Consider the following 26,411-nt stretch of genomic DNA (forward strand, 5'->3'; position numbering starts at 1 on the left):
CAGCTCCCCTTTCACAACGGGTCCGTGATCTGGCAGAGCTCAGAGTTGAGTGTTGCAGAAACACAGCGGTGTGCTGAAGACGACACACTAAAATACACCTAGTCCTTTAGCCCCAACATCTTGGGACAGTTCCCCTGGAACCGCACAGAACCTTATTACCCCGAGACAGATGCCATGCTACAAAGAAGGATAAGCCTTTTTTTTTCAGTCTGAGGTGGAGCATTTTAATTACTGGCAGTACATAAATGAGTTAGAGCTGAATGCATAAGCTGTTTAGAAATGCAACACTAATCTAGCAGGAATCTGGGATTCTTGGCTCTGGTGGAAATGTTCATAAAGCTGGCTCTTAATTTGTAAATAGGCTTCATGAAGTTGTTCCTGGAAGCAGGATTTATTTTTCCCTAAATCAAGTTTTTAAAAAGGGGGTGAGGAGAAGATGAAAAAAAAAAAAAAAAAAAAAGACAGGCTTTGGCAAGAAGCAGCAGGTGCCAACTTGTCTGTACACTGTGGACAAGATGAAAATACCTTCCTGTTTTTTGTTCCTCTTCACCATCTTCTTCACATTTACAACTCAGTGGTGGTTAAAGGAAAAAACACACTAACATTTTCACACCTAAGAAATGTGAAACATATTTTCATTTATAGACTCTTTTGCTTAATACCCATACATGAAGAGGTTTTAAAATCATTTATGCTTACTGCATAGTTACCTATAAATTTAAAGCTGGAAGGGACCATGAAGAAGGCCTAAGTCCAACTCATTTTATAGGTGAGGAAATTGTTTTAAGAGTAAAATGAGCCAAGTGTGGTGGCGCACGCTTGTAATCCCAGCCTCTTGGAGGCTGAGACAGGAGGATCACAGTTTGCAGGCAGCCTCAGCTACTTAATGAGACCCTTTGCAACTCAGTGAGACCTTGTTTCAAAATAAAGAATAAAAAATAGGCCTGGGGGTAGAATGCCGCTGGGTTCAATCCCCAGTATCTCCAAAAAAAAAAAAAAAAAAAAAAGAAAAAAAAATGGCCAGAGCTGAACATGGTGGTACAAACTTGTAGTCCCAGCACTTGGGAGGCTGAAACAGGAAGATCACAGGTTTGAGGCCAACCTCAGCAACTTAGCAAGGCCCTTTGCAACTTAGTGAGACCCTGTTTCAAAACAAAAAAGAAAAAAAAATAGAGTTGAAGTTGTAGCTCTGAGGTAGAATGTCCCTGAATTGGCTTCCCAGTACTACACACTCACAGAAAAAACGTGCGTGGGAGGAAGCGGTCACACCTGCCTCGTCATGGAGAACCTATCAGTAGAGGTGACCCCCTCCTCAGCTCACCCCCAAGCTTGGCTAAACATGGTGTCCTTCCCTGATTCTTCTCCTAAAGAAAGGGGGAGGCTTAACCTTACATTTTGAAGTGTGTGTGTGTGTGTGTGTGTGTGTGTGTGTGTGTGTAAAAGCATTTTTGCATTTTTAAGTTTCCTTTGGATCTGTCCACCAATACACCAAGAAGGAGATAAGAACTTTAGGCTAAACCTTATATTTTGGATTGTGTGTGTGTGTGTGTGTGTGTGTGTGTGTGTGTGTGTGTGTAAAAAGCATTTTAAGTTTGCTTGGGGTCTGTCCACTAATATGCCAAGAAGGTGAAACAAAATTTCAGTAGCTACTGTTTGTCCCTCCCTGTTGGTACTAATTCTCCTTCAGACCCCTGCTCTGCCAATCTTGATTAACTTGGACAACTTTCTAGAGTCTCAGTGATGTTTGTATTTAAAGGCGTCAGCTTTCTAGCTGGGTGTGTGATGTGCACTTGTAATCCCAGTACTTAGGGGGCTGAGACATGAGGATTGCAGGTTCAAAGCCAGCCTCAGCAACTTAGACCACTTCCAAATAAGAAGTAAAATTGGATTGGGGGTACAATGTGGAGGCAGAATGCCTCATAATCCCTAGTACCAAAAAAGCACAAAAAATCCCAGTATTTAGAAGGATAATGTAGGAGAATGGTAAGTTTAAGGCCAGCTTGAGCAACTTAATGAGACCTTGTCTCAAAGTAAAAAGGGTTGGGGGTGTTACCTTAGTGGTAGAGTGCCCTTGACTTCAATCTCCATTGTTTAAAAAAAAAAAAAAAAAGAAAAAGAAAGAAAAATAAAATCATCAGGTCTTGGGGTAGAGCATTCTCCTATAGACACCTGGCTTAGTCAGAAGTAGCTCAGCTTTTTCCTGGTGGCAAGAGGGCAAAGACAGGCAGAAAGTGCCAATGAGACAGGCACTTTCTTGCCTGTGAGATAGGAAGTGGATCTGACGCTCTGAGAACAGGATCTTCAGTTACTGGTAACAGATACTGGTTTTTTTGCGGGGGGGTATTAGGGATTAAACCCAGGGGCATTCTATCTCTGAGCTACAACCTGTCTTTTTAGTTTTTCTTGTTTTTAGACAGGGTCTCACTAAGTTGCCGAGTGTCACTGTATTGCTAAGGCTGCACCTGGGACCTGGGACCCTTCTGTCTCAGCCTCCCAAGTACTGGTATTACAGGCCTGCGCCACAACACCCAGCTCAGATACTTATTTTATGGCTCTTTTTTTCCCTTATCCTCAGATTGTAGCCTGAGATGGGAGAGCTACCCTGACCTTTTGGCCTCATGTTAGGTGCAGAAGGGCAGTCTGGCTGGTCACCTCTTCCTCCTCATGGATAGGTCATAGAAACATAAGGCTTTTCCGCAATGGGCTAATGTGTCTCAGAAAGACTGAGCAAGCGGCAGGCGATTCCAGCTGGTAGCAGGTGTCACAGGATGGCCGGTTCTACTGCTACAATAGATCAGGACAACGTACTTCTTTGGCTTTTAAATCCTATAAAATCCAACTGCTGGGAAAAGAAAATTTCACAAACAATGTGATAGATCTGCAAATGTTTTCTGACTGAAGACTGTTTCTCCGGCTAGCCACGTGAGCACGACCCTCTGGTGACTAAAGGTGGCGGTGGACAGGGTGCGGGCCTGGGAGCATCCCGGTGGGCGCAGCCCTCGGCTCTCACGAACGTGATCCCTGGGGGCCACGCTCACTTCAGCATGGCTCTGTGTTCTCCTCTGGCTATGTGAGACGAGAATTCGTATCGGTCGTGGCTGCGGTACCCACACATGTTACATTCGAAAGGGTCACGGAAACCGTGGCACCCCATGTGAATGGTGAACATCACGTAATCCAGGAAGAGGACGCGGCAGTGGTCACAGCGGAACACATCCATCACCTCCCCTTCCTTGCTGATCACTTTGATGGGGTCCCTGGGGTAGAAGGGAGGGGGCTGGAGCAGCTCGTAGGGGCGGGGGAGCTCCCTCAGCAGCGGCCCGCCATTGCGCGCCCGGGGCAGGCCCGCGAGGCTCTGCGCGTAGGCGTGATTCTGCCGCTCCTCGTTGCTGTCAGTGTCTGTGGAGTCGTGGCCGCTGTTGTTGGGGGAGAGCCCTCTCTCCGAAGTCAGGCTCTTCTCTGCCAGGTGGATGTTCTTTTTTTCCAGCTCCTGGGGGGCACCATTGGATATCTCTGCCCGGGTGAGGGGGATGGGGTACATGCTGCTAATGACTGGTACCATCTCAGAGGTGGGAGCAGGCGGCGTCTGGACTAAGGGGCGCAGGGCTTCGGCTCCAAGGTAGCTGATGGCGTTGTTGATGGCTTGGTCCATCATTCGGGTCTGCATGATCTCATTCTCCTTCTCGTACATATAGCTGGAGTTGTAGCTGACGTCAAAGCAGGGACGCTTCTCACCTGGAACAAATGAGAAGGAGGTTACAAGGGGCCCAGCACCAAGACTCTGTCCCCCTCAAAGAGTGAGGGGGGAGCCAGGCATGGTGCTGCATGCCTGTAATCCCTGTCACTGGGAGGCTGAGACACGGAGGATGGAAGATTGGAGGACAGCCTCAGCAACTTAGTGGGACCTTCATCAACTTAGCAAGATCATGTATCAAAATATAAAATAAGAGAAGATCGGGGGTATAGCTCAGAGGTAGAATGCCCCTGGGTTGAATCTCCAGCACCAAAAAAAAAAAAAAAAAGGTAATGTAGCTCGGTTCCACAAAGTCTCAGGGGACACGGCTCACCAGGCACACAAGTGGGTGGTCAAAAAAGCCAAAAGCCAAAAGGCAAGGGTAGAGATGTCCTTGGGTGGAGTCTGCATTATTCCTGTGACCACTGGAGAAGGGGGGGGGCAGGAGATGCCGGGATGGGCTTGGAGGGGAGGCCCTGCCAGTGAGGCCTCTGCATTCCAGTGCTGGGAACACGGAAGGCACCATCAGCTCTCACGCTCTTATTTGGCTTCTTATTTTCTGCCTGTAGTATCAAGTAGCCAGGGGGACAGAAACGCTGCAAAGAGTGGGGATGCCCAGCTGCTCGCCTTGGTAGCTTTAATAACAGCTACAGAGCTAGAGGAAATAGCCCCCAACTTCCCACCCTGTGGGAGAGAGACTGAAGTAGAAGAGCTTCCAATGTGGGCGGGCAGTTCTAGAAAAGCCTTCTGAAGGAGAGATCACCATCTTTACCCCTTTCCTGAAATCTCACTCTTCTTCTCTTGGAAGATGTATCCTAACCAGGCACAGTGACACATGCCTGTAATACCAGCTGCTCTGGAGGAGTGCAAGTTTGAGGCCAGCCTGGGCAGTTTATGGAGACCTTGTCTCAGAATAAAAGGGGCTGGGGGTATATCTATAGTAGAGCGTTTCTGGTTTAAATCCCCAGTAAAACCCCCTCAAACACACATACACACACACACACACACACACACACACACACACACACACACGAAAGGGAGAAAGGAAGGAGGAGAGGGAGGGAGGAGGATAGAAGATAGATAGAGATGTATTGGGCACATATGGGTTCTTTGGGACCTATCTCACACTTAACTGAAGAAATTTATTTGTGGTCACCCTCTACCATTTCTCATGTCAAACTGCTGAGAAATTCTGAAAATCAAGTTAGCTGTTGGCAAGGCATGTGGGCGTTGTGTGTTAGAAAACAGAGAGAGAGTGGAGCCGGGCGTGGTGGCACACGTTTGTAACACCTGTACTTGGGAGGCTGAGACAGGAGGGTCGCAGGTTCTTGGCCAGCCTCAGCTACTTAGTCAGGCCCTCCGCAACTTAGTGAGACCCTGGCTCAAAAAGAAAGAATAAAAAATAGGGCTGGGGGTATAGCTCAGAGGTAGAATGCTCCTGGGTTCCATCTCCAGTACTGAAAAAAAAAAAAAAAAAAAAAAAAGAAAAAGAAAAGAAGGGGCTCTCTGGCCACAGAGAAGGCAGGGATGGTGTCTGCAGCAACGGGGTTTGCTCAGGCGAATGGGCTGAGTCAGGGCTGAGTGAGGCTCAGGGTACCCATTCACCTTGGCTTCTGGGGAGGCTTGCTGAGCCCCACACTTCTCTTCTCTATCATTTCCTAGGGATATTAGGGGTTCCAGACTGCGTCCCTGCCACACAGCAAAGGTTTCAGTATCGGAAGAAAGAAAACACCACAAGAAAACCAAAGAATTGGGAGAAGCACTTCCTGTTCTTGAGGAGTTTCCAACCCTGGAGGGAGAAAAAGAAGCCTTGGATATATGAGATTGGAGAAAAAAATGCATAGGCTAAAAGCTGTAACAGGCCGCTTTGCTCCACGGAGGCCTCTGACTTATTCTAAATGTCACACGAGAGGCATTTAAACGGGGGTGACGTGTGCTCCCTAAAAATGATGACGGGCGCCGGGCGCGCGCGCCATCCCCGCGCGGGAGCGGAGACAGGAGGACCGCGCAGGTTCCAAGCCAGCCGCGCATGCGCGCTGGCTTAGGAGACCCTGTTTCCAAATAAAAATGTAAAAATAGGTCTGGGAGTGTAGCCCGGGGGTAGAAGGGCTTCCAGGAACCCCAGTACCACAAAAAAAAAAAAAAAAAAAAAAAAAGAAAGAAAGAAAAAAAAAAGAAAAATGATTATAGGGCAACAACTTATAGGCAAAGACAAGACTGGTATAAATTGTATATCTAAGTATTAAGGGAATGCAAAGGCTTTAGAAGTGCTTGGGGGAGGAAAGGGATTCTTGAGAAATCTGGACTTTGAGAAAGATCTGGATGAACCTGTAGGAATTAGATTGAGAGATGAGAGAGAAAGTCCTGGTAGAGAGGGAGCAAGAAGGCGGGCAGAATGGTAGGACCATGCGGGACACGCACAGGGAAGGCCGAGTCTGCCTAAAGATGCATGGAAAGCTACGTGATAAGCCTGGCACAGTGGTGCATGCCCACCTACTCAGGGCTAGGACAGAGGACTGCACATTCAAGGACAGCCTTGGCAACTTAGCAAGATCTGCAGCAATTTAGGGAGAAAAGATAAAACAGGGCTGGGGTGTACTCAAAGGGAGAATGCCCCTGGGTTCAATCCTTGGTACCAATAAGTAAATAAGTAAATACATAAATAAATAGGGCTGGGGAAGTAGCTTAATAGAGGAATGTCCCTGGGTTTAATCTCTGTCTCTGTCTCTCTCTCTCTGTCTCTGTCTCTCTCTCTCATACACACACACAGAGAATATAAAATAAATTATTTCTCCAACTTCACTTTTCCTTCACACTCTACAGTATTCACACACCACGGTTCTGTGGCAGTCGAGAACACGCTCGGGATCAGATGGACTGGGTGGGATCCTGGCTCCGTCGTCCACCCCTCACATGACCTCATGTGAAATGGACACAGTGATCTTAAGCACCTCGCGGTCACTGGAAAGTGATGAGCGCTGCACGCATGGGAAGCGCTTGGTGAGGGCCGGGGTTCCCCCCCTTTTCTTTATTTATTTGAATCAGCTCACATTTTCTTTTTCCTAAAATAATTTTTAAAGGAAACTTTATATCACTATCACAAATGGAAAACTAGAATCACTTGTTGTCAATAGATGTTAGTAACTGAAAAATAAAGACAATAAAACAGAGCTGTTAGTTTTTGTGTGTGTGTTGAGGATGGAACCCAGGGGTATTCTACCTATGAGCTATACCCCAGCCCGATTTTTTATTCTTTATTTTGAAAGAAAGTCTCACTAAGTTGCGGAGGGCCTCACTAAGTAGCTGAGGCTGGCCGCAAATCCAGATCCTCCTGTTTTAGCCTCCCAAGTACTGGGATTACAGGTGTGTGCGCTGTACGGCTCACTCCACTGCTATGTTGATCACAGCCTCCCTCTCTCCCTCCCTTCCTTTCTTCCTTCCTTCCTTCCTTCCTTTGTACTAGGGATTAAGCCCGAAGGCATTCTACCTCTGAGCTACATTCCCCACCCTATTTTATTTTTTACTTTGAAACAGGGTCTTGCTAGGTTGCTGACGTCTCATCGAGTTGCTGAGGCTGGCTTCGAGCCTCCCATTTCAGCCTCCCCAGTACTGGGATGACAGGCGTATGCCCCCATGCCCGGTTCACGAGTCTCTCTTTCTCAGCAGCCATCTGCTGTTTGTTCAGATCCACACTCTGGATTGAACTATAGTTGGTCATTCAGGACGCCTATGATTTGGCCTCATTGTGTGTATTTGTTGTTTTTTCAATATTTCTCAAAATTTGGGATGCAAACTGCCAAGAGGCTAATAGGACATTTAAAAAACCTTGATCCTTGTGGTAAGAAAATAATTTTCTTTTTTTTTTTTAACTTTCAGGAGATTGTTGATACCAAGGAAAAAGTTGTAGACTTAACTTGATGGCCATTGTCTTTAATACTAATCTTACACTTAGTGATATTTGTTTTTAACTAAGAGAAGGGCTTTTAGTCTCCAAGCACTCACAGTAGTATGTGATGAAAATGTGGTAAATAACGCCAAGCGTGGTGGCACATACTTGTAATCTCAGTACTTGAACTGCTGAGACAGGAGGATTGTAGGTTCAAGGTCAGCCTCTTACAAGAACAGCCTTTGCAATTTAGCTAGGCCCTCAACAACTCAGTGAGACTTTGTTTCAAAAGAATTAAAAAGAAAAATAGGGCTGGGTTTAGCTCAGAAGTAGAATGCCCCTGAGTTCAAGCCTTAGTACCATACAAAATTATATATATATATATAAGAGCAGTGTGTAAGATGGACCAGACCTCTGAGGCCAGAAAGGCTATCTAAAAGATCTAATCATTAGCCGGGCGTGGTGGCGCACGCTTGTAATCCCCGTGCTTGGGAGGCGGAGACAGGAGGATCACACAGGTTCGAAGCCAGCCTCAGCTGGCTTAAGAGACTCTGTTTCCAAATAAAATATAAAATAGGTCTGGAGTGTAGCTCGGAGGTAGAAAGCCCCTGGGTTCCATCCCTAGTGCCAAAATAAATAAATAAATAAATATAAAAGACCTAATCAAATGGATTTGTCCTGCATCCCCACTACCTTAAGGCCAATCTGATAGTTTCTAAGCAAAATACCTGAGAGATAAAAAAGTATATGTAAAGAAAAATAAGACAGCCATGGTGGCACATGTTTATAGTCCCAGTACTTGGGAAGCTGAGAGAGGAGGTTCACGGCAAACCCCAGTAATTTGGTGAGGTCCTCTGCAACCTAGTGAGGCCCTGTCTCAGCCTCCCAAGTACTGGGATTACAGCCATGAGCCACTACACCTGGATCCTTCAGCCTATCTATCTATCCTCCATCCATCCATCCATCTATCTATCTATCTATCTATCTATCTATCTATCTATCTATCTATCTATCTGCACCAGGGATTGAACCCAGAGGCATTTTACCTCTGAGCTAAACCCCCACCTCAATTTTATTTCTTATTTGAAAACAGGGTCTCACTAAATTGAGGAGGGCCTCACTAAATTGTCGAGGCTGACTTTGAACTTGCAATCCTCCTGTCTCAGCCTCCAAGTACTGGGATTACAAGCATGCACCACCACACCCAGCTCAGCCCTTTTATTTTTATTTTATTTTTTTGAAATGGTTTTACTAAATTGCCGAGGCTAGTCTTGAACCTGCAATCCTCCTGTTTTAGCCTCTCAAATACTGGGATTACAGGTGTGCGCTTTTCAAGTTTTTGGGTTTTTTTTTTTTTTTTTTTTTTTTTGGTACTGGGGATGGAACACGGGCTACCTCCAAGTTACACTCCCAGTCCTATTTTATTTTTATTTTGAAAAAGGGTCTCGTTGAATTGAGGATGGCCTCACTTAAATTGCTGAGGCTGGCTGCAAACCTGTGATCCTTGTGTCTCATCCTCCCAAGTACTGGGATTACAAGCATGTGCCACCATGCCTGGTTCTTTTCAAAGTCTTCAATGATTTCCCAGTGTAATTGTCTCTGCCAAACTCCCTAAATACTAGGAGTCAACAAGAATCTCTTTAATTTTTTCTCCTAACAGAGGCTCCAGAAAGTTCCCGAGATTAGGGGCCAGAATAGGCACATCACAAACTCTACTTTCATCCTTTCTCCCAAGAGTCTTCTTCCCTCTCCCAGGCCTACAATTTCAGTCTACCCCACCCATAGCCCATGAGAGAAGAGAGCTGAGCACTGAAGTCACAAGAGGCAAGATATAAAGAGGAAAATAAAGCCAGGCATGGTGGCACACATCTGTAACCCCAGCACTGGTGAGGCTGAGACAGGAGGTCACAGGTTCAAGGACAGCCTCAGCAATTTAGAGAGACCTTAATTCAAAAATAAAAAATAAAAGCCAGGCATGGTGGCGCACACTTGTAATCCCAGCATTTAGGAGGCTGAGACCGGAGGATCGTGGTTCGCGGACAGCCTCAGCTACTTAGTGAGGCCCTTTGCAGCTCAGTGAGACCCTGTTACAAAATAAAGAATAAAAAATTGGGCAGGGGGTGTAGCTTGGAGGTCAAATGTCTCTGGGTTCCATCCTCAGACCAAAATAAAATAAAATAAAATAAAATAAAATAAAATAAAATAAAGTAAAATAGTGCTAGGGGTATAGCTTGGATCAGAGGTAGAATTTCCCTGGGTTCAATCCCCAGTACCAGACATACACTTGCAAAAAAAAAAAAAAAAAAAAAAAAGAGGGAGATAAGCCCCTGGATGAGTGAAATATGTGACTGGCCTCTGTAGTTAACACGCCGTTGTTCAGTGTTAAGATGGGAGAGCGTTGGCTCTTCACGTGCACACAACTGGCGACCATCAGCTCCCCTCATCTCCAGAGTTACGGTAACTTGAGCGGTGCAGATGATTATCAGTCACCTGTAGACACGATGACTCAATGTGTATGAAACTCAGAAGGGGTAAGCTACAGTCATCGAAAAGCCAACAGCTCACGTTTCTTTAGTAACACACTCATAAAAAAGGTTAGTCAAACCACAAAAGTGTAACTGCTTCCAAAGCAGCTCAGAGCCTCTGGTCCAACTAGTTAAAATCACACCACACCTTTGAGTGATTCATGACACCAGCTTCAGCCTCAATAGAGGTTTTCTTCCAGTGAACACTCAAATGGTAATAGCGAGTCCTAAGTGTGGATTGGGGCTACCTTGTTGGGCCATTTCCTCCCTATGATTTTTTTTTTTTTTTAGCACTGGGGTTTGAACACAGGTCCTTGTGCATACTAGGCAAGCGCTCTACTACAGAGTCTCACTAACTTGCCCAGGCTAGTCTTGAACTTGTGATCTTTCTGTTAGGTGCCACTACACTTGGCTCCTGTGATTCTTTTTTATGTGTGTATATGGTACTGGGGGTGAACCCAGGGGTTTTTCTACCTCCGGGCTATACTTCCAGACCTATTTTATACTTTAATTGGAAACAGGGTCTCACTAAGTTGCTGAGAGCCTCACTAAGTAGCTGAGGCTGGCTTCGAACCTGTGCAATCCTCCTGTCTCAGCCTCCCAAGTGCAGGGATTACAAAAATGTGCCACCACGCCCGGCTCTTTTTTTTTTTTTTTTTGGTAATGGGAATTGAACCAGGGGCATTCTTCTTCCAAGCTATACTGCAGATCTATTTTATTTTTTATTTTGAAATAGGGTTTTACTAGGTTGCTGAGAGTCTTGCTAAATTGCTGAGGCTAGCTTTGAACCTGTAATCCTCCTAAGTACTAGAATTATAGGCATGTGTTACCATACCTGGCTCACCCCCAGCCCTTTTTATTTTGAAACAGGGTCTTGGTGACTTGCTGAGGGTCTGGCTAAGTTGTTGAGGCCGGCCTCAGACCCACAATCCTCCTTCTCAGCCTTTCAAGTATTGGGATTACAGGTGGGCAACACCATACCTGACCCCTGTGATCCTCTTTAAAGGTGTTGATCCTTGACCACTTGACCTGAGCTGATGTAGTGAGGGCATTTGGTTGTTGGCTCCAACTGCCAACTCAGAGATAGAAAATCACAGACTGTGTGTGTATTCAGATCTCTGTCTTCCAAGAGTCAAGATCTACCACCTGGTCCATTTACTTCTGATCCTTATTCTTTGCTTCATAGTACACTGCACTGTACCTAATAGCTAACACTACTAATAATAGCTACTTTTTACTGTCGTGCTACTGTACACATGCTGCTGCTCTGGATACTTGGCATACTGTCTCATTCTATCAGTCCTTTTGGGATTAATACCTTTAAGGTATGGATTGTCCTCTCACAGAGGCAGATGCAGAACTGAAGACATAAAGTGGTTGGTTCACTTCCCAGGCTTCCCAGTTAACAAATGGAGAGCCTGGCCATGATGGAGCATTAGCTGCCGTTTCCCTGCAGCTTTACCCACTCAGTGCGGCCCCAGCACTCTCAGTAACTCAGAGCTTTGCTGAGGCAGGTCCCACAGCCCTGGGAGTTAGTTCTAGGAACTGTGTTTTTTTCTACTTGGGCCAGCACAGGAATTCGAGAATTATCTATAAACTGGATGTGGTGACACATACCTGTAATCCCAGTACTTGGGAGGCTGAGATAGGAGGATCATAGGTTTGAAGCCAGCCTCAGCAACTTAGTGAGGCTCTCAGAAAATTAATGAGACCCTGTTTCAAAATAAAAAATAAAATAGGGCTGGGAGTAGTTCACACGTACAACACCCCTAAATTCAATCCCCAGTACTGCAAAAAAAAAAAAAAAAAGAATTATCTATGATGCACAGAGTTATGATGTCTATAAAGTGCTTAATAGTGCCTGGCATATGTAAACACTAAAAAGGCAGTGGACTTGTTACTATTATTGTTATTATCTGCTTTGGTGCTTTGAGGAATTCAAGCATAATTGCAATCTAACAGAGGGGATGCAACATTAATACAATTTCCTCACAAATCAGCCTCCTTAATGTTAGGTAGGTGTAGAAAAAAGCACAGTGACTGAGAGTGGAGAGAGAAAACTATGGAAGGCCGGGCGTGGTGGCACACGCTTGTAATCCCCGCGCTTGGGAGGCGGAGACAGGAGGATCGCGCAGGTTCGAAGCCAGCCGCGCTGGCTTAAGGGACCCTGTTTCAAAAATATAAAAAATAGGTCTGGGAGTGTATCCCGGAGGTAGAAGGGCTTCCAGGAACCCCAGTACCACACACACACAAAAAGAAAACTATGGACCATTTCTCAGATATGGACCACTTCATACACATAACATGGGCCAAAGAATATCCATTTTTTAACGTCTGCTTGTCATCAGAGATGGTGGCAGTGATAGTGTTAGAGACAGTCACATCTACAACAAGAAGCAGACTACCACATGTGATGCAATGTAGAGAGGGAACACACAAAGGTTGGACCAGGGGTTGGGGTGTGTGGACGCCAGGCACTACTTTTGTGTGTGTATGTGTGGTACTGAGGGTGAACCCAGGGGTCTTCTACCTCTGAGCTATACCGTCCAGCCCTTTTTATTTGTTTTAAAACAGGGTCATGTTAAGTTGCTGAGGCTGGCCGAAAGCCTGAGATCCTCCTGTCTCAGCCTCACAAGTACCAGAACGACAGGCATGCGCCACCACACCAGACTCAGCATGTACTTGAGGGGAGGAGCCTGCCCTTGTGGCTGGAATGACATGCTTAGAAATGGTGGGCTGGAGACAGATGGCGGAGACTCAGAATGCTTGACTGAGTGGTTTGGATTTTATTCCATTGGGGAGCCAACAAAAGTCTTTTCTAAAGAAGGAGGCAAAATCAGATCTTCAGGAAAAAAATAATACGAGTCCACTATTATAGTTACCATGATGGGGTAATGGAAAATATTCAGGTTTTCTTTTTTTCTTTCTTTTGCAGGACTAGGAATCAAGCCCAGGGCCTCATGCATGCCAGACAAATCCTCTACCACTGAGCCACATCCTCAGCCCCTGGGTTTTCTTTAGGTCTTTAGTTTCTCAGATAATTGAAATGTGTTTTTGGCTACCTCATGTAATTTCCCACATGTATTGCTGCTTAATCTTACTGTAAACACCTATCTTCCCCTTAAATAAAAAAAAAGGCAGGTAAGTAGAGGAAATGGAGTGCCCAATGATTGTGATGGCTCTGATCACAATCTAAATGAGACTAAAAGTGCTAACACTTCTCCCAGGGGGAGGAAAAGAGAACCCACAGTACAGGAAGGAGGAGTGAGGGCAGAGAGCACAGGGGCGGCAGAGAGGAGCCCTGAGCAGAGACCGCATTCTGCTGCTGTAGTCTCTGTCCTCCAAGAGACACCACCAGGTGCTACTTGGGCGATCTGTCCTGACAGAGTCACGAGGAAGCCAGTTCTTTTCTCAAGGGGACACACCCTCAGAACAGGATAACTGCTGTCCTCCAAGGGTTTCTTTCCACCAGCTTTCAATGACAGGCTTCCTCACTGTCCAAAGCCCCAGCTGGGTCTCCTGGAAGGGAGGCCCTAGGTACAATGCCTGCCTAGTAGGCCTGGGTCTGGCCCTACTCCTTCACCAGCTGTGTGTTCCCAGCTCTTTGGTCTTCCTTTCCTCCTGGGGCAAAGAGCTGCCCTGAAGGTTCTTTTTTTTTTTTTTTTTTTTTTTTTCTGGTACTGGGGATGAACCCAGTGGCATTCTACTTCCAAGCTACACATCCAGCCCTAGATTTTATTCTTTATTTGTAAGGGGCCTCACTAAGTAGCCGAGGCTGTCTGTGAACCGTGATCCTCCGGTCTTAGCCTCCTGAATGCTGGGATTACAAGCAGCACCACCATACCTGGCATCCCTGCAGGTTCATAATACCTCTAAAATGTGATCATTTTATAATGCTTGTGGGATTATGGACACTGAGCCTTTGGGAAAGGATGGGAGGGGATACTTTCTGCTTTTGGAAACAGGTATTAAAATTGCTTCCGGTTGCTCTGTTAACCAAAGCAGGTAATTTCTTATTAGTTTCTTCAACAGGGAGAAACTAATTTGGTGTTTGCCGAAGTGTCAAAACCTCAGGAACATGTTTACCACAGATGAGGGAGATCTTAATTTATGCTCTTTTCAACATGAAAACTTTGTGTGTGGGGGGTACTGGGGGTTGAACCCAGGGACATTCTACCTCATCTATACCCTGGCTCTATTTTTTTTTTTTTTTTTTTTGGTGGTACTGGGGGTGGAACCCAGAGGCTTTCTACCTCCAGGCTATACTCCCAGACCTTTTTTAAAATATTTTTTTTTTGGAAATAGGGTCTCACTAAGTTGCTGAGAGCCTCACTAAGCAGCTGAGGCTGGCTTCGAACCTGCGCGATCCTCCTGTCTCAGCCTCCCAAGTGCGGGGATTACAAGCGTGCGCCACCACCCCCGGCCTCTGGCCCTATTTTATTATTTTATTTTGAAACAGGGTCTTGCTGAGATTGATGAGACTCTCACTATTTGCTGAGCTTGTCCTCGAATCCTCCCATCTCAGTCTCCCAAGTAATGGGATTACAAGTGTGCACCACCACTCCTGGCTGAAAACTTTTTTTTTTTTTTTGGTGGTGGTACTGGGGTTCCTGGAAACCCTTCTACCTCCAGGCTCCACTCCCAGACCTATTTTTACATTTTTATTTGGAAACAGGGTCTCCTAAGCCAGTGCGCGTGGCTGGCTTCGAACCTGCGCGATCCTCCTGTCTCTGCCTCCCAAGCGTGGGGATTACAAGCGTGCGCCACCACGCCCAGCCTCTGGCTGAAAACTTTTTTTTTTTTTAAAATAAAGTAATACATTAGCCGGGCATGGTGGTGCACGCTTGTAATCCCCACGCTTGGGAGGCTGGCTGAGACAGGAGGATCGCGCAGGTTCGAAGCCAGCCTCAGCTACTGAGTGAGGCTGTCAACAACTTAGTGAGACCCTGTTTCCCAATAAAATAGAAAAAGGTCTGGGAGTATAGCCCGGAGGTAGAAAAGCCTCTAAGTTCCACCCCTAGTACCACCAAAAATAAATAAATAAATAAATAAATAAATAAATAATAAAATACAGTAATACATTAAGCTGGGTATGGTCGTACATGCTTGTGATCCCAGTACTTGAGAAGCTGAGAAGGAGGATCGCAGCTTTGGGGCCAGCCTCAGCAAACTTGGCAAGACTTTGTTTCAAATAAAAATAAAAAGGACTAGGGGTATAGCTTAGAGGTAGAATACCCCTAGGCTAAATCCCCAGAACTGATAAATAAAGAAATAAATAAACAAACAAATCAATAGAATGAAATAAAGTAATACATCACAAAACATTAGGAGATATTTTGACAAAAAGTATGGTGACCAGCTCCAGCCTGCCAGGAAAGGCCAGCCAACCCAGGGTGTAATGTCACCTCCATCCTCACAGTTCAAGAGGTCAAGGAGGCCAAGGATGGTCTGAGCGAGCCCAGCAGCCAGGGTTAAAGGGCGTGACTCATTCTAGGCTCACACCTCACACACTGCCAGTTTCCCTGGCAGCTGAGCCTTTCCAGAAAATGGTACCTTGGAGAGGAAATGTGGGAGAGAGGAGGAAAGGAAATAGAAGAGGGTAGAAACATTAGCCCTGCCTCTTTACATTACTTCATCCACACACTGCACCATGGGTTATGGTTTTTTTTTTAATTGCCTTCCTTCTGAAATTATCATTTTTTTCCCCCTTTGGGAACTGGGGGTTGAACTTAGGGGCATTCTACATTTAAGTGAAACTCCCAGTCCTTTTTTATTTTTTGTTTTGAAACAGAGTCTTGCTAGATTGGCGAGAGTCTCGCTGAGTTCTTGAGTCTGGTCTCAAACCTGCAATCCTTTCTGTCTCAGCCTCCCAAGTACTGGGATTACAGGAGTGAGCCATCATGCCTGCTGGATGTTATTATTTCCTATTGTAAAGGCTGATTCAGTTTAATGATTCAGGGGTCCCTTAAAAAACTCTCAAAGGTTAAGATAAATGAATGCTAGAAGATCAGAACAGTATCCAGGAACAAGAATAAAGTATATCTGACATCTCTCTGGAGCTTGTTACCATTTGTATGATAAATTAATAAACACAAGTGAGGGGAGTATGGTAGCACATGCCTGTAATTCCAGTACTTGGGAGGCGGAGACAAGAAATTTTCAGCTAGACCTGACAATTTTGTGAGGCTTCCTGTTTACAAACAAATAAAAGGAGCGGGGCTTGGAGGGAGAATGCCCCTGGGTTCAATCCCCAGAAACACACAGAGAGAGAGAGAGGAGAGAGGAGAGAGGAGAGAGGAGAGAGGAGAGAGGGGAGAGGGGGGAGAGGGGAGAGGGGAGAGGGGAGAGGGGAGAGGGGAGAGGGGGGAGAGGGGAGAGGGGAGAGGAGAGAGGGGAGAGGAGAGAGGGGGGAGAGGGGAGAGGAGAGAGGAGAGAGGAGAGAGGAGAGAGGAGAGAGGAGAGAGGAGAGAGGAGAGAGGAAAGAATATGAATAAGAATGAATAAGAACAAACAGTACAAAGCTGCCCTGCAGGGAGTGGTGACACACCCTTATAATCCCAGTATTTTGGAGACAGATAGGATTACAGGTTTGCTGCCAGCCATTTGAACCCTGGGAAATTTAGTAAGGCTCAATTTCAAAATAAGAGAATAAAATAGGGTTAAGGGTGTAGCTCAGAGCTAGAATGCCCCTGGGATTAATCCCCAATACCACCCTGCCTCCCCCTCAAAAAGGTAGCTGGGCATGGCGGCATATACTTGTAATTTCAGTACTTGGGAGGCTGAAACAGGAGGATTACAGGTTTGTGACAAGTCTCAGCTACTTAGTGAAGCCCTCTGCAAATTAGTGAGACCCTGTTTCAAAATAAAGAATAAAAAATTAGGTCTAGGGGTATGGCTATGAAGTAAAGGCTGCTGGGTTCAACCCCTAATACCACAAAAGAAGAAGAAAAATAAGCTGCCCAAAGTAAAATATGTGGATGGTGAGTTAGTACACTTGATTTAAAAAAATTTTAATATTATTATATTATTATTATTATTATTATTATTATTATTATTATTATTTTGCAGTACTGGGGATTGAACCCAGGGTCATTCAACCTCTGAGCTACACCCCTAGCCCAATTTTTAAAAATTTTTTATTTTAAAACAGGGTCTCACTATGTTGCAGAGGGCCTCATTAAGTAGCTGAGGCTGTCTGTGACCCTGATTCTCCTGTCTCAGCCTCGCAAGTACTGGAGTTACAAGTGTGTACCTGTAATGTATCAACGTTATGTGACATAGTTCATCCTCACATGATTCAAAGTGTACAAAAAACTTTCAGCTAATAAAAATAAAATAAGCAGAAATACAAAGTTACATCATTTTGAAGTCATATAGAATGTCTTCTTGTAAAAATCATTATCTAACGCCGGGAGTGGTGGCACACCCTTGTAATCCCTGAGCTTGGGAGGCGGAGACAGGAGGATTGTGCAGGTTTGAAGCCAGCTGCACTGGCTTAAGAGACTGTTTCCAAATAAAAATGTAAAAAAAAGAATAGGTCTGGGAGTATAGCCCAGAGGTAGAAGGGCTTCCAAGAACCCCAGTACCACCACCACCACCACCACCACCACACACACACACGCACACACACACACACAAAATCATTATCTAGACCAGAATAAAATTTAGCCAGATTGAAAAACCAGGCAGGCAGTTAGGTGTGGTGGTGCATACCTGTAATTCCAGTACTTGGGAAGCTGAAGTGGGATGATCACACATTTGAGGCCAGTTTGGGCAATTTATTGAAACACTCAGCAACTTACTGAGATCCTATTTATAAAGCAAAATATAAAAAGGGTTGGGGGTATATCTCAGAGGAGGATGCCCCTGAGTTCAATCCCCAGTATCAAAAAATAAAAATAAGTTAGCTGGGTGTGGTGGCGTACGCTTGTAATCCCACTATTCAGGAGGCTGAGACAGGAGGATCACGGTTCTTGGACAGTCTCAGCTACTTAATGAGGCCCTCTGCAACTTAATGAGACTCTGTTTCAAAATAAAAATTAAAAAAATAGGGTTGGGGGTGTAGCTTGGAGGTAGAATGCCCCTGGGTTCAATTCCCAATACAGCAAAAATAAATTAAAAAAATAAGAAGAACAGACATTTGATATTCTAAAAGCTATGAAAAAGAATAAACACAAAAGGACTAAAGTAAGAAATGAACAGCAGCAAGAGCTTTGGAAGAAAGATATTGTCAGATTTCTAAAACATTGATTTTGAGGAAGGTCTATTTTTGTGTGATAACTATTTTTGTTCAGTATCATCAACTTCCAATTTGTAACAGAACAAATACATTGAATTCAGCTGTCTACTTTCCCAACTACAAATCTATTTTAAACATCATGGTCACAAGCATGTAAACATCTGGGAGAGTTCAGCAAAATCTCCCTGCCATTTGGAAGTTCTAACACTTTAATGAACATAATTATTTCTCAGTCATTTCATTTTGACAATGTGAAAACCAATGGCATAAAAATTAACTTCGGTGAGACACATGGATAAATCAAACCGCGCTATTAAAATCCATCTTTGCTTAGCCACTTTCCCCTTAAAATCAATTCTCGATTGAATTCGAGAAAATATGGCAATATGTCTTAGAGTATGAAAAAAGTTTGAGCACGATAACAGAACCAATAAGTAACATACAATTACAAAAGATTACAAAAAAAAGCTATCTTGAACATCTTGCTGGTGTAAGTTGCACAAACTCACGCAGCATATGTCATTCAGAGCGAAGAGGAAGGAACAACATTTTTAACACCATCTCCATTTAGGAAACTGGATGCCAAATGCTCCCATCTTCCCTGGTCCAGATTCTTCAACTAGTATCTTTGACTCCGTTTTGCTAGAGTTATCAAAAATGAACCACTCAAAAGAAAAGTGTGCAACGGAAACCAACAGACCTTGTTTCAACAGAGGTGAAGCTAGGAAGGGCCTGTGGAGTAAGCAGCTACGTTATCTCATTCAAATTATCTGCTAAGAGCAGCAGGAAAAAGGTTTGCATTCTTACCAATGAACTTCTGAGGCATTGAGCTCTTGCGTTTTGCCACATTGCTTGCTAATCTGTCCAGAACGAGAGCTCTTTCACTTCCCATCTCCGCTTTGATGTGTCTTGCCTCCGCGCTTGCTGGTTTGGAAAAATATACGAAGAAGAGGGAAAAGAACACGTTGTTCAACGAGGAGAAAAAGAACTCGGCTGCAAGAAGTGTCTATGCTCTGCTGTTGGTACCTGGTGTTACTGCTCGGAGTCCTGCCCGGGGGACCTGGCGTGGTCAGCCAGGCTGGCACCGGGGCACATTCAAATCTTGCAGTCTTACACTGAGATGGCCCGACCCATCCCCAACCAGTACCTTCATTAGCAAGAGGAAGTTTTGAAGAAACAGCCTGGACGTGGTTGGTTGCAAAAAGATAAATAGATGGAGATCTTCTAACCCCCATCGGCCTTCTTTCTGATTCTGAGTAACTATGTGTAACACCTGCATGCTGACATACTTCTTCTTAACAACTTTGAAAGAAAGAGCAAGGTGCCCCAGATTTACTGTTCTGTTTATGTTAATAGCACTTTTGAAAATAGATGTACTCACCCAGATAGCAAGAAATTTACTCAGTGATTTGTGTATTGAAATTTTGAGTGGTTTTTTTTCTCCCCCCCCCCCCCTCAGTATGCTTCTCTCAGTTCCTATCTTTCAAATTCTATTTCTCTGGGCTCTGTGTGATCAATCTCATATGCTCTTTGCATTTCAAAATGGTCTCAGTTAACATTTCCCTGAGCCATGCTGCTGTCTTGAAATTAAAGAAAATTCTATGTAATGCATTTCTGTTATAATGTTGATAAAAACTGCCTAAAAATGTGGGCTAATTGTCAATCCACAAATACACACTTGAGCGGTACAGGCCTGCTCAGTAAGTGCCTGGAAAGCCCATAAGAAATATCTATACCAATCCCCTCTCAAGACTAATGAACTTGGGCTTTATGGTGGAAGGGAATGGCAAGAGTATGTTCAAAGCTCCCAGATGATTTTGAGATAAAGCCAGAGTTGCAAGACACTAGAAGAATGTATAAGTAGTGTCAACATTTAATTTTGTGGTAGGGGATTGAACCCAGTGCATTCTACCTCTGAGCTACATTCCCGGCACTATTTTTTAAATATCTTTTTGTTTTGTTTTGTTTTGTTTTTTTGCGGGTCTGGGGATGGAACCCAGGGGCATTTGACCTCCGAGCTACACCCCCTGCCCTATTTTTTATTCTTTATTTTGAAACCGGGTCTCACTGAGTTGCAGAAGGCCTCACTAAGTAACTGAGGGTGTCCGCGGACCGCGATCCTCCAGGTCTCAGCCTCCTGAATGCTGGGATTACAAGCATGCCCCACCACGCCCAGCTATTTATTTATTTATTTTTTTTAATTTTTTTTTCGGTACTGGGGATGGGATGGAACCCAGGGGCATTCTACCTCTGAGCTACACCCCCAGCCCTAATTTTTATTCTTTATTTTGAAACAGGGTCTCACTAGGTTGCGAAAGGCCTCACTAAGTAGTTGAGGCTGTCTGCACAATGATCTTCTGGTCTCAGCCTCCTGAATGCTGGGATTATAAACGTGCGTCACCACACCCAGCTCCTATTTTGTTTCTTATTTGGAAATAAGGTGTCATTAAATTGCTGAGGCTGGCCTTGAATTTAAAATTCTCCTGTCTCAGCCTCCCAAGTACTGGGATGACAGGCATGTGCCACCATGCCTGGCCTGATAATATAGTTCTTTGGTGCAGCAAGATTACCCAATAAAACTCTTTGTCTAAGGTTCAAAAACATACTAGTGTCTCTAAATTTTAGGTTTAAAACTTTAGCTCTTGGGGCCGGGATGTAGCTCAGAGGCAAAGCGCCTGCTTTGCAGGTGTGGTGCTCTGGGTTTGATCCCTGGTGTCAAAAAGGACAAAAAAAAAAAAAAAAAAAAAAAAAAAAATTTAAAAATTTAGCACTTGATGCCATCCTGAGCCATGGATTAGCAAATCATTTCAGTAAAAAGTCAGATAGTAAATATTTTAAAATTTGTGGGATACAGCTGGGCATGGTCGTGCACACTTAACATATCAGCAATTTCAAGGCTGAGACAGGGGGATCGCACAGGTTTGAAGCCAGCCTCAGCGACTGAGTGAGGCTCTCAGCAACTTAGTGAGACCCTGTTTCCAAATAAAGTATAAAATAGGTCTGGGAGTATAGCCCGGAGGTAGAAAAGCCCCCAGGTTCCACCCCCAGTACCACACAAAAAAAAAAATTTGTGGGGGGATACATATAGTATTTGTTCTATATTCTGTGTGTGTGTGTGTGTGTGTGTGTGTGTGTGTGTGTGTGTTTGCCTATGTTCTTTTTTTTCTTTTTCTTTTTTGAGGTACTGGGGATGAAACCCAGGGGCACTCTACCTCCGAGCTACACCCCTAGCCCTAATTTTTAGTCTTTTTTACTTTTTTTTTTTTTTTTTGGTGGTACTGGGGTTCCTGGAAACCCTTCTACCTCCAGGCTCTACTCCCAGACCCATTTTTGTATTTTTATTTGAAAACAGTCTCTTAAGCCAGTGAGGCTGGCTTCGAACCCATCCACCTGTCTCCACCTCCCAAGCACGGGGATTACAAGTGTGCGCCACCACGCCCGGCTCTATTTTACTTTTGAAACAGGTATCACTGAGTTGCAAAGGGCCTCACTAAGTAGCTGAGGTTGTCTGCGAACCACAATTCTCCAGTCTCAGCCTCCCGAATCTGGGATTACAAGTGTGCGCCACCATGCCCGGCTTGCCCAAGTTCTTTTAAAAATATGAAAAACCTGTACAAAACAGGTTGCTGGCTTCATCTGTCCTAGGGTTAAAGCTTGACCACTCCTGCCCTGAGCAAACATGCTGTGATAGTATAAACATTGCTCTTTAAGCATTTCAGAAAGTCCAAACTAAAAGGAAGTATCCATACATTTCTAATGTTTCTAAGAAGAAATTGAAATCAGTTCAAGGGATTAGGGTAAACTCCCCCCGCCCCCAGAACTGGTTTCCCTGGCATCAAGGAATAAGCAAGCAAGACCTCCAGGGCAAGCCTGTCAAGCACGGCCAAGGTAAAAACCAAAACCAACATTTAAGAACATAACCCAAAGTATTATTTATTTATTTTTTATTATTGTCATAAAAAAATACTCAGCCTGGTATGGTATCATGTGCCTGTAATCCCAATACTTGGGAGGCTGATGTAGGATTAAGATTCAAGACCAGCCTCAGCAATTTAGGCTCTCAGCAAATTAGTGAGACTGTTCCCAAATAAAAATTAAAAAGGGCTGGGGGGTATAGCTCAGAGGTCAAATGCCACTGGGTTCAATCCCTGGTACCACAAACTGTTGTGTTAGTCATTACACAGTACATTGTAAAACTTAATATTCAAGCCTGTGATCCCAGCACTTGGGAGGCTGAGACAGGAAGATTGCAGGTTCAAAACCAGCCTCAGCAACTTAGTGAGACTCTGTTTCAAAATAAAAAATTAAAAGGGAGGGGAAGTGTAGTCCGAAGGTAGAGTGCCCCTGGGTTCAATCCCCAGTACCAAAATAACAGACAAACTCAGTATTTTTTTTTTAAATTCAGGACAAAAGGAAACCTGGCTCAAAAATGAATAAAGAAAGAGTCGAGTGTGGTGGCACACACTTTTAATCTCAGCATTCGGGAGGCTGAGTCCGGAGGATCGCAGTTTGTGGACAGCATCAGCTACTTAGTGAGGCCCTGTTTCAAAAATAGAAGAATAAAAAATAGGGCAAGGGGTAGCTTGGAGGTAGAATGCCCCTGGGTTCCATCCCCAATACCACACACACACACACACACACACACACACACACACACACACACACGGAATAAAGAAAGAGAATGGTGACAAAACAGTGCTTACTAGACTTTGGGAGTTCATTGTCAAAAATAATTCTAGGCTCTATAGAAATAAATCATATTTTTAAAAAAACAAATAAATCAAGCACTAACAACAACAACAACAACAAAAGAAGTAAACCATAGCTTCCATTGTAAGCTGTTAACAACTCTTTGTATGAATGAAAATAGTAAAGGTCAGAATAAGGGGCCTGGCAGCTTCTAGACTAGTGACAAAGCGCTTGGACTGTGGCACTTATAAGGACACTGCCGATGAGTGAAGTCGGTCAAATTCTGTCTATAAATGGGTGTGGCGGTACACGCTTGAATCCCAGCATTTGGGAGGCTGAGACAGGAGGATCGCGATTCACGGCCAGCCCCAGCTACTTAGTGAGGCTCTTTGCAATTCAGTGAAACCCTGTTTCAAAATAAAGAATTAAAAAAAAAAAAATAGGGTGGGGGGTGTAGTTTGGAGAATGCCCCTGGATTTCATCCCAGGTACTACAAAAAAAAAAAAAAAAAAAAAAAAAAAAAAAAAGAAAGAAAGAAAGAAAGAAAGAAAAGAAAAAAAGAAAGAAAGAAAGAAAATCTGTCCAGCCTACATATAAGTTTATTTTATTTAAAAAAAATGTTATTGGTGCATTGTAGTAAGACATCTTAACAGAATACAAGATGGTGGAGACATACATGCACACATCACCCAATTAGTCTTTACCCAATTCCTGTTCCATTCCCTCCCCCTCCCTCCTTCTCATGCTTGGCTTAGTGATTGACATTGATATGTTTGTTAAAGTATATTGTGTCCAGGTATAAGTTTAAATGACCAAACAGGAAACTATTGTATGTATATATATATATATATATATATATATATATATATATATATTACTACTATACACACACACACACACACACACACACACACACACACATATATAATTTCCTTTCACACAAACCACCACCAGATGTGGCAGTACCCAAAGCCCCAAAGCAGATCCCAGTCACAGCCTGGGATCTGAAGTCATCTCCAAGGCTACCGCGGGAGGCGTTTGACTGGAAGCAGAGGCAGGGCAGCTCCAAGTGTTCATTCTGGTTGGAGCAATTCTGAGACAATTCAATCCAAGCACAGCTGCTTCCTACCCTGTATTTATTATCAAAAGGACATATTGAGCTGGGTGTGGTGGTATATGTCTGTCATCCCAGTACTTGGGAGACTGAGACAGGAGGATCACAGATTTGAGACCAGCCTCAGCAACTTAGTGAGACCCTGGTTTCAAAACAAAAAATAAAAAAAAGATGGGGGAGTATATCTTGGAGTTAGGCTCTATTCCTGGGTTCAATTTCTAGTATCATGGAAGGAAAAAAAAAAGGAAGGAAGAAAGAAAGAGAGAAAGAAAGAAATAGCACATATTGGGACTGAGAGTGGTGGTGTATGTCTGTTACTACTTGGGAGACTGAGACAGGATGATCACAGGTTCAAAGACAGTCTCAGCAACTTAGTGAAGCCCTTAGCAACTTACAGAGACTGGGTTTAAAAAATTAAAATAAAAGGACTCGGGGTGTAGTTCAGAGGTAGAATGCCCCCGAGTACAATCCCCAATACAAAAAAAAAAAAAAATTCTTCCCTATCTTTCCTCCACAACCTACCCCAGGACTAACTCACTACTTGGCACTTACCCCAAGCATTATGCTACCCGCCTGCCTCCCATCTGTCCCTCAGCAGCCACTGCCTACATTTTACTAAAGTCTTATCAGTGGCACACACAGCTTTTTGAGGCACGTAATCAACATCCTCTACATTTGGAAGGATGCTGAAGCGTGGACACGTTGACCTAAATAGCCGTAATTAGGGCGTGTCACTAAATGGCAACCCTCTGAGATAACATCACCCTTTTTACTCCTGCCTATCCGCCAACCTGGTCTTGACAGTCATTTCCAGATAAATCTCATTCTGTAAATCAATGACCCAATGCCTGACATTTAAGAAAATAATATTCAGAGTTGTTCATTGGTGGACAGATCATTTTAGGCATGGATGGAGGCCTTCCCATTGCCACAACTCTGCTTAAATGGAAAGAAATCCTCTGGAACAAATCTATAGATCTCCTGTTCCCCTGCACCCTTTCCCTGGATCAGTCCGCATAGCACCTGTTAAGATCCCAACCCTCAATGGACCTGGGGAATCATTCATCTCCTTCCCTTCCCTTCCCTTTCCTTACTTTCCTTATTCAATACTTTGTGGTACTGGGGATTGAATCTGGAGGCATTCTACTTCCAAGCTATATCCCCCCGACTTTTTTTTGTGTGGTACTGGGGTTCCTGGAAACCCTTCTACCTCCGGGCTACATTCTCAGACACCTATTTTTTAAGTATTTTTAAATTTGGAAACAGGGTCTCTTAAGCCAGAGAGGCTGGCTTCGAGCCTGCGCGATCCTCCTGTCTTTGCCTCCCAAGTGCGGGGATTACAAGCATGTGACAACTCGCCCGGCCCCAACCCTTTTTTTTTTTTTTTTTTAAATGTTTTAGTTTTGAAACAGGGTCTCACTTGGTTGCTGAGGCTAGACTTGAACTTGTGATCCTCCTGTCTCAGCCTCCAAAGTACTGGGATTACAGGCTTGTTCCACCATACCTGGCAAGTTACCTGTTTTCTGTCTTTCTTTTCTCCTTCTCCTTTTTCTTCTTCTTTTTTGTGGTACTGGGGATAGAATCCAGGAGCCTTCTACCTCCAGGCTACACTCCCAGACCTATTTTATATTTTACTTGCAAACAGGGTCTCACTAAGTTGCCGAGAGCCTCACTAAGTAACTGATGCTGGTTTCAAAACTGCGATCCTCTGGTCTCAGCCTCCCAAGTGCTGGGATTACAAGCACGCACCACCACACCTGACCTGTTTTCTAATTGGCAAGTTAGGTAAAGGCTCATTTTCAATCAAATATGGTGCACTCTCATTTTCTTTCCTCAAATGCTAGTCTTTTGCCTACCAATTGCTGTATAACTAATGCAAAAAAAAAAAAAAAAACCCACTAAATGAGCATCCTTTTCAAACACAAAGAAATACTTTCAATGTCCTTGGGGTTTCAGAGGCATTTAGGTAGTGCACACGTTCACACACACAGGACTGCTGGGTTTTGGTCCTCTGCTCCAAGTTTAGGACCCAGCTGTCTATTTACACAGTCTAGACTTGCAATCTTGCCACGCCACATCTCAGAAATGCAAGTAGAGGGAAACGAGTTTGGCAAGATAGTAAAGGAACAAGATAATGGGTTTAAATGATGAAATGAGAAATCCGTTCCTGGGTGGTGTTTGGCGGTTTAATGTTGCAAGGGGTGTGTGTGTCGGTGGGGAAGGAT

The 26,411-nt window shown here is 44.3% G+C and overlaps 1 protein-coding gene across 1 annotated transcript in view; it reads right to left on the minus strand.

The window, feature by feature from the left end:
- Positions 1-3,034: 3,034 nt before the first annotated feature.
- The window catches only part of IKZF3 (IKAROS family zinc finger 3), a gene marked incomplete at its 3' end in the record, with an annotated part of 75,169 nt that continues 51,792 nt past the window's right edge, over positions 3,035-26,411 (minus strand). Inside the window, exons 3-4 of the mRNA XM_080714240.1 lie at positions 19,191-19,307; positions 3,035-3,735 (exon numbers count right to left, since the gene is read on the minus strand). Coding sequence (XP_080570366.1) covers positions 3,035-3,735; positions 19,191-19,275 — 786 coding nt within the window. The 5' untranslated portion in view covers positions 19,276-19,307. The remainder of the gene's footprint in view (positions 3,736-19,190; positions 19,308-26,411) is intronic.

Source organism: Muscardinus avellanarius (genome assembly GCF_963383645.1).
Source record: "Muscardinus avellanarius genome assembly, chromosome: 16".
Classification (NCBI taxonomy): domain Eukaryota; kingdom Metazoa; phylum Chordata; class Mammalia; order Rodentia; family Gliridae; genus Muscardinus; species Muscardinus avellanarius.